Source organism: Argopecten irradians, chromosome 3 (genome assembly GCF_041381155.1).
Source record: "Argopecten irradians isolate NY chromosome 3, Ai_NY, whole genome shotgun sequence".
NCBI classification, from domain to species: domain Eukaryota; kingdom Metazoa; phylum Mollusca; class Bivalvia; order Pectinida; family Pectinidae; genus Argopecten; species Argopecten irradians.
Genome location: NC_091136.1, coordinates 9,266,240 through 9,275,123, shown reverse-complemented (window position 1 = coordinate 9,275,123; position 8,884 = coordinate 9,266,240). Strand labels below are relative to the sequence as shown.

At 34.5% G+C, this 8,884-nt stretch overlaps 1 protein-coding gene across 1 annotated transcript; it reads left to right on the top strand.

Annotated features, from left to right (window-relative positions):
- Nucleotides 1-2: 2 nt before the first annotated feature.
- On the top strand, nt 3-7,487 carry LOC138317501 (uncharacterized). The gene is made up of 2 exons (XM_069259224.1): nt 3-143; nt 2,567-7,487. Exon 2 carries the CDS (start codon nt 2,623-2,625, stop codon nt 4,516-4,518), a length of 1,896 nt encoding a protein of 631 aa, XP_069115325.1. The 5' UTR covers nt 3-143; nt 2,567-2,622; the 3' UTR covers nt 4,519-7,487.
- Nucleotides 7,488-8,884: the final 1,397 nt, after the last annotated feature.

Genomic DNA, 8,884 nt, shown 5'->3' with positions numbered 1-8,884 from the left:
AGAAATTAAGAGACGAGGCTAAACGAAGCAGAGATGAGAAAGTAAACGACATGGCCAGAGCAATAATGCATAAGTTAACTAACTTAACCGGAAGTAGTGTAGACAATATGTTACGCCAATTTATGCAAAGGTAGAGAAAAAAGGTACACGTTTTAATTACATTCTATAAGGCGGATATTCCTTGTTTAAGTTGAATAACAGTTACGTTTTATCGATTTTGGTGGAAACATTGAATACAATGTTAATTACATTTATTTTTTACATATGTGGTGTAGGTGTATAGGCCCAATGATACCAGTACATGTATTTCAATCAGCCACGATTCTCCCGCTTAATTACTAATTTAGCTCCAAACATGGAACAAAAATTTAAAGCAAAAATAACATTGAATAAACAAATGCAAACAATTACGATTGAAAAATTAATAGGAAATACTTTATTTTTAGTTTGATGTTTAAAAAATGGTATCGTTGCGAAAACGATATTTTCGATGTAAATACTGTGTTGTCATTGTTTAATACTGAGTGAAAATATCAAAATTATAAAATAACACATATATATTCACCATTATCCTTTAATCTTGAAAAATAATGTAGTCATATGATTCTATCGGTAGTTTAGTTTAAATCAATAATCGATACATGTTAAAAGAGTTTTCTATGACATAGTATATATTGTAAACCAAACTACGTTTGCGAAGACCTAATTTCACGTTTTAGTTCTTTTTCTTTCATACCTCAACGTGTAATACTGGCTGGTCTAGGGCAATATCCTTATGCCGCCTGAAGCTGTATTGCATGGCTACCCATTCTATAAAGCCTCGTGACGTCACAGCGTCGACAAAATTAATACTTTTTCGGTACAATTTGAACATTTTTTCCAGAAACTATGTTGTATTTACTTTAAAAGATACAAACAATAGAATTTTCGTTTGAAAATATCACGCAATTACCATTTATGGATATCGATTTAGATATCAAAATTTCAAAGATTCACTGCAACATAATACACATGTATCCCTTACATATTTGGGTCATATTGAATAAACTGAATAGAATGTGTGAGGAATCCATTGCTATCCCAATGTAATGTTCTAGTGTACCTGAATATCATCACAATAGTATTAACAACCCTAAATTTGTCACAGGTCTCATGACACTTTCACTTATACATTGACTACCATTGATAGAGCTTCAACTGTTAACATCAACTAAAAACCAATCTGATTAGGAAAAATGCAGATCCATATTCTCACAAGTATAATTGAGGGAGTGACGTCATCCCATACGTGTTACGTTCCCATACTTCAGTTCAAACGCATTTTTCAATCTTGCTGCATTAAAAATTAACATTTGTAGTCATAACACACAAATGCATGTAGTAATGTTGTACTGTGTGGATGAAATTATAAAAAAAATTATTTCGACAATTCGCCGTCCATCTATAGTTTTTAATTTTATAAGTAGTAATTTGATTGGTCAATTTAAAAGGTCAACAGAACGTGACCGCGTATAGGATGCTGTCAGATTCTCAGTGAAATGGAATAGGGAGTTGAATCTGAGTGAACTTTCACCCCACCCCCTTTATAAGGACCTATAAGTTTGTACATAAGAGAGATCTTCCGTGTGTAACAGAACGCAGAATTTCATATATATTTAATTAGGGATCGAACTCGGGACCACTGGTTTACTAGTCTAACGCTCATCTGACGAGCTAAAGAGAAGCTCTCACTAGCTGAGAAATATTTTGCGACTAGTATTACCAGGATTACTCTCCATCCAGGGCAAACTTCATCCAGGTGGTAACAGCGGTACTTTTAGGCATAGCTGAGTCATTAAGATACGAACTCGAAACCTCTAGGTTACTAGTCTTACCTTCATCATTGCAGCTATTTGTTATATATATCTGTTACATGAATTTTTGTTACATTTTATTTCACATATATTTTTGTTTCTTTACAATAATTTACCAAAAACATTTTCTAATATTTCAAGTACAAGGTAATCTGATGTGGCTGTAAAGTAAACCGTTGATATTCTGACCAGAGATCAAGGACGAAACGTTGGCATACTAGTATTCAATGTTGCTCATCAGGTTTTTTTTATTTTCTTTTCGACGGGAGTCGTGTAATTTTCACGTTGCAGGCGTTGGTGGCGTCAACATTTGACTCTAAAGTTTTTTTTATTAAGAACCCCCGTCTTTTCTAAAAAATGCGTTCAAAGGGGAACTGATGAAATTTGATGTGGATAATATTTTGGAAGAGAATATTTATCTTATTCAAGAGCTGGGGAAAGAATGGCTTAGCCTTATTCTCGTCGATATCTTTATTACCATAAATAAGTTGATAAATATGATACAAATAAATTACTAAAAAAATAAAAAATAAACAAAATAAAACTAAATAGATAAAATAAAAACAACAAAATCTGGTCATTACTTATTTAATTGGTAAATAATGTAAACAATAATTGACTCATATTAATCACAATTACCATTCTACTGATGTTGTTATCACTGTCTATTATTTCCGTAAGTTGACACGCATGTATTCTTTTCTGTCTTTCAGATGTTGAGGATTTAGTAAGGAATCGTTCGGCGATCGACAGCCTGAGTGTGATCCCTATGGCACATCTTTCCTATCTAGTGAACACTCTAATTGAGCGGAGGTATCTTATCACGTTTTCAGCAGACAATGCCGTTTACCAATTTGACTTATCACGGGAAGACGATGACCCAAACTATAAAGTATTTCATTTTGGAAGCGTAGTCGAGGAGATGGTAACGAATATATTGGGTTGTGGAGAGAAGCAACCCACATTCCCTCAGATACCTAAGATGATTAATTACACTGTAAAAAGACAACCAGTGAGTTTTGGGAGTAATGCTGATAACGTGAGTGACGACACTGTGTACCTTACTGACAGTACGGAAACTCGGCCCGGTTATGTTCGTTTAAAATTTCGTCTTGGAGAAATGGATAACCTACCTGAGCACTTACGTTCACAAATATCAAAATATTACCTCCATCCTGAGTCATCTGGAAAATGTTTTGTAGGAATTCGTTGTTCGATCTGGCCAAATGAAGCGAGGGAATGGTTCGAACGTGACAGACCAGTCGAATGGCCTGGCGAACACATTCTGCAACTAGCGAAAGAAGACGACTGTTTCCTTTTAAGTCGACACCACCCGCAGAGTGACTTTCCAGAAAGTGAATGGCAGTGGATCTTCCCTATAACGGAGCGACGGCTAGCACTGGAAGCATTATCAGAGGATCAAAAGTATTGCTTCAGAGTTTTTAAACTCTTGGTTGACTTCCACACTAGGAATTTACCTGTGAAGCTGTCAACAACGCATCTTAAGACAATCATGTACACAACATGCGAGATAATCGCCTTTGATCTTTGGAAATTAAATCCTGGTGGTTGTCTTCTGTTTCTGCTTCAGCGGCTCATCACATGCCTTCGCATGGGTGTCATTTCAAATTACTTCATTGCAGCAAACAATATGATAAATCATTTCACCACAAAACAATTATGTGCTCTCCGACAGCGACTCTATGCTGTGAGAGTGTTCCCCGTTCCAGCTTTAGTTATGTTGGTCGACAGTCATAATCTATTCGGGACATGTTTCCTTGATCGAACCCTTGCTGACATCGAAAGGTTCAGAAAGCACCGAGATCTTTATCGGTCTTTTTTCGAGTGCTTCCTCGTAAACTTCTCTCTTTGTTATCGCGCTCACGTTTTGAGTATGTACTTCGAGAACGCAAAGCAGATTCTAGAAGAGGCATACTTTGTGAAAACGGAGAAACTGGCGACTAACCAAAGCGAAGAGCTTGACTTTGAGCAATTCCTACTCGATGTTACTGGAGATGAGTTTGGTGATTTGAAGGGATTGGTTGTTTATGAAATAGACATGGTATGCAATAGTTCATTCTCACATTCACTGCGTAACTCGACAGACTTTGTTGCTTTCAAAGACATCTTAGAATCGACAGATTGCATGGAATATTCGGAAGTCCCAGTGCCTAGAGACGTCCTCGATTCGCGATACAAGGTGTTGATGTTCCTGGAAACCTTAACGTCACACTTAACCCATCAACGCCAGTATCAAAAAGCCGCCCACTTTGTGCGTTGTGCTATCAAGAAATCAATGGAAGCCATTCAGTGCAGTAATGAGGAGAGAGAAGAGCTACAAACTGCATCAAATCATGAAAACTTGTTCCATACACAAATGACCTTGTATAATTGTGTCCTTTTGAGATTATACAATGACCTGTATAATATCTACAAGTCGATGGGGCAGACAGAACTGATGCAGGAGTATATCGCAGACTATGAGGTGGTATGTCTGGCCTCTGATTATACATACCATTACAATCGAGTGGCCAAAATCTGGCAGAAGCTTGGAAACAATGCTAGGGCTCAGGAATTAAGAGACCAAGCCGAATCGATAAAATCTTCTAAAACATCCTATTCATCAAACGTTTCTCGATATAGCAGCATTGACGATGTAGACTAATCGCAAATTAAACCAAGTCACATCAACCCTCATTAGTCATCAATAGCATTTAACTAATGTGTATTTGCTTCAATGACATGGTATCAATTTCATTATCATTTAATATTGAACTGCTTTTTGTACTTGAATCTATTACCAACTATTTTTAAAGAGGTAAATAATGTGGTGTAAATCATTATTATGTGTAAATTAAGCAAACTGTGATATGAAATGATGTGCTTTGTTAACGGCACGGTCTAGATTACATACTTATATAACTCAAATACATTCACTGGTTTTCACCGAATCCAAACTGTATGTGTGAGGTGTCTAAATATAATGTGTTGATGTGAAATTTATTTATCAACCTCTGTATTAATACGGGCTTAAACACGGTAATTTAAGCAGTTTATGATCAAGCTGAGGTCAAGTTAATACATTCCTGAAATGAAATGGTATTATTTGACATACTTTTACAAAGGGAATTCTTTTCAGCTTGCAAATAAGAATTACTGACGAAGTCTACATAAATGTATGTACTACAGTAAAACATGTTTATAACGAACCTCTGGGGACAAACACACGTTATGATCGTGTTTCGTTCACACATATTATAGAATACTTGACGGGGAATTAGTACGTTAAAACCATGATTCCATTGTAAATGCGATTCCATTTGAATGTATAATTGTATTATAATTTTTAAAGTAGTTCAATATTATTGAATATCCCTCATTTTTAAAAAGGGTAACATAAAACGATGTTTTATTGTGCTGATTAAGTGAGCGTTTTGTTTTAAAATAATTCCGATCCGGATCGAACAAACTGGAAAGCTTATGTGAAATTGTCCGTTCTGGATAATAATATTTGAAATAGGAAAAAAGTATACATGACAGCAAAGATATCTAATTGTTATTCTATTTCTGATGCAAACGTTTTCATTTTTTCTTTAATTCTTTTTAAAACTCCATTGTGTACATGTTATGTTAGGCAGATATCCTATTGAAAGTGTTGGTTTAAGTAAGAGGTATTATTGGAAATCGGCCATCAGTAATTTAATGTTGTGATATTTATCTCGGTAACATGAGTTAACACGACGTCTATCATGTATCGCATCGTAATAGTATAAGTCGACATTCCGGGATGCAAGTCGACTTCTCATGATGTACATGTAGGCCGACTTGCCGACAAAGATATCTCTAGGTTACGTTAAAATAACTCGACCTAAAATAACACGATGGCAGAAATATTTCACCATATGTATCAGTACAACGATTTAAGAATGACCCTCTCTTGTATGATCGTCATGACAGCATTATTATTTCAGTACTTTCGTTTCAATGGATTTGTTACGTCAAGTATACGTGTAGTTTTGATCTTTCTGGCAAAACTACCATTATAATACATGAATATAATGGTTTTTTATATTAAAGAGACAATTCAGTCTAAGAGAATATTTAAATTTGTACATATATCGGGAAAAATCAAGTTTTAATGGAAATTATATCAGTCGGTTTTTCTGTAATATGCCTGAAAAGCCCATGGTTGTGACATGTGTAGATGTTCAAACTCGCTCGCTGTCCACCATTACACATTATGGTCGAACTTCTTGTATGCCGAACCCTGTCCCTTGCTCGTACAGTAATGCAACTTTTGTTTAGAACTGCTCAAATCGCCATGAGAGTAGTGTGTTTACCTTATTAGGCCAATTGTCTTGCCTAAAAACCATTTTATCACCTTCTCAGTGGTTATGTAGTTTATTTTTTTAACATGCGTGACTTTGGCTCGGGTATGGGTACAACGTCCATATTGTACCTACTTAATCCTATTGATCAACGATTAAGTGTTTCAATGATATTAATTAAAATACTAAACAATGACGTGGAATTTGTCAATATTTTATATTATACGTTTCATAAGAAATGTAGAACAATACATTTATGCCATATTTTGCTTTTTGCTTATGTAAAATTAGCCTGAGTGAATTGTCCCTTTAAGTTTATCTAAGTATGATTTAATCTTGCATTTAACGGTCATGTCCATTAGCTTAAGAAGTTAATGAAGAAAATTGACGTTGCTGTTTGTAAAGTCGCTTCTGATTGGTAGATACAATGACATAATGATTTCAGAGAAAAAGAAAAGAGTCCCAGAAATTCGAAATTCGATAGAGATCATCTATATTTGATTGAAGCAACATTATTACTTTGAATATATTTTATGTTATTGATATAATAATATAGAAATCTGAGTGTACTGTCATTATGAAGTATACTCGGATATTTGTGTTGTCTTTTAAATATTAAATATCTCATCAAGTTACTTTTCAACCCCGTTTCTCTGACGTTTTGCTAAATGAAACCAACGAGGGTTTACTTTATTATAAATGTGATATGCATCCCGTCATTGCTTGTTACCCAGTTTGCTCCCTTGTATGTAGGTATCGATTGTCACGTCATTATTTTGTGAGCGCAATTCACGTCGTTTTCTCCGAAAAGTATTACGTTACGCTCGCAAACACATGATGTCACAATCGATACCTATCCGCAAGGCCTATAACTCTGCAATATGCAAATATAGAATACGTGCAAATGTGCAGTCGCTGACAGGTTAATATGATCATTTCAGATAATTATATAATTTGCGTTTGTTTACATCATACACTACACTAAATAACATTATTGTATAAATTATAACGAGTTTTACCGATGAAAAAAACGAAGGCTTCGAAAAATAACAATAATCGACTACGAAAAAATGAAAATAAGACGGTCTTGAAAATTGGTTGACGTTGAAAATAAGCCTAAGATTCCTTATTATTAAGATTTCAGGGTAGAAGCGAATGCGCTTTTCGTAATTGAAATGAATTCATCCCATCAGACTCTAGTTTATATTGCCTGTCAATAACAATGTTAACATATAGCTGTTTCTTCAACATGAATTCAAATGTTATGTATGTTGCTTTTCCTGATTATAAATTATTATTTAGGTATCATACGTGTGTGGTGTTTTTTATAATTAAAAATACATATTATATTACCTCTCAAGATGATGCAGCGGAACCATTGTCGTCTTGTTTGGAATGGATAGCATTGGGGAATCGGTGATCGACTTATACTGGCTGTTTAGGGAAATGGTATATGTAAACAAAACTGTGAAATTGTTTGCCAGAAGTTTTCGGAAAATCTATTTTCAGGCTACACTTAGTCTGTAAAAGTGTATTTTACATTTGTACCGTATTGAAACATAAATCAAATGATTTATAATGTTATCGTCTTATTAACAGCCAATTCAGGACGGCTTGAATGGTGAAAAGAGTGCGCGTTAGGAAAATATATCTTTTGTCCATTTTATTAATATTGAAAATTTAACAATAGAGGTCGAAATTCATAGCTATTTCGCTAAATATTTGGATTAATATAATTTGAAAATTAAAAGCACGTATATATCATTTGTGATTCATGCTTTAGAATCTTCAACCTTTCTGATTGGATAGCCAAACATTTTTGCCATCTGCAGTTGGTTTACTTGGAACTCCATACCTTTAAATTTCATAATTTATGGACCATATATCGGTTCATATGTGAATGACTTCACTTTCGAGATGAATATTTTTGCGGATATTTCGGCATTTATCGATACGCTTAATGTAAAAAAATAGATATATATACAAATAAAAAAGTCATACAATTTTGGTGTGTCTGAGCCTTGTGTTATCATGAAACAAGGTTTGATCGATTTATGTAAATATATATCATGATCCTTGGTTCACAGTTGTCACATTCATCAGGAACCCTAAGTAGCTTTATTTGTGGTTTGTGGTTACCGTTCGTCTTAAAAAAAACTGCTGTGTACTATCCTTTGTCTGTGACATATTCATTTATATAAAAAAAGATAGTTGTTTCTGCTGATAAACATTCAGAGTTAGAGGAACGTAACCTGATGTAATGATGAGGAAATGATTGCTCCCCATTATAACTTTCTGATGATTATAACACAGATGGGAAAATGTTGCATGTAAAAACACCTGATATCAAGCATTCGTTGACCATCACTTATTGCAATATAAATGAAACTGTTAGTTGATTAAATATAAGTTGCAATTCCCTTTTGTCTTATTTCTGAATGGTCAACAACAGGTCTTATTTCTAAGTCCTACCATGTATCAGACAGGGCCCAGTTTCATGAACATTCCTTAAATTTAAAGGCCCACTACCTTTCCGGAGCAAAATTTAAAGGTTTCTTAAAAACTTTAATAACAAAAGAAAATATATATATATCGATGGCTTAAGATGAGGCTACAACACCAAACATATGCAAGATTTCCTGTCTAATGTACGATAACAGTGCAGATTCATTTCGCTGTTTTGCCGTCTGGCGCAGTGATAGT

Coding starts and splice junctions, on each gene's coding strand:
- LOC138317501 (XM_069259224.1), top strand. CDS start 2,623: ATGGCACATCTTTCCTATCTAGTGAACACTCTAATTGAGCGGAGGTAT.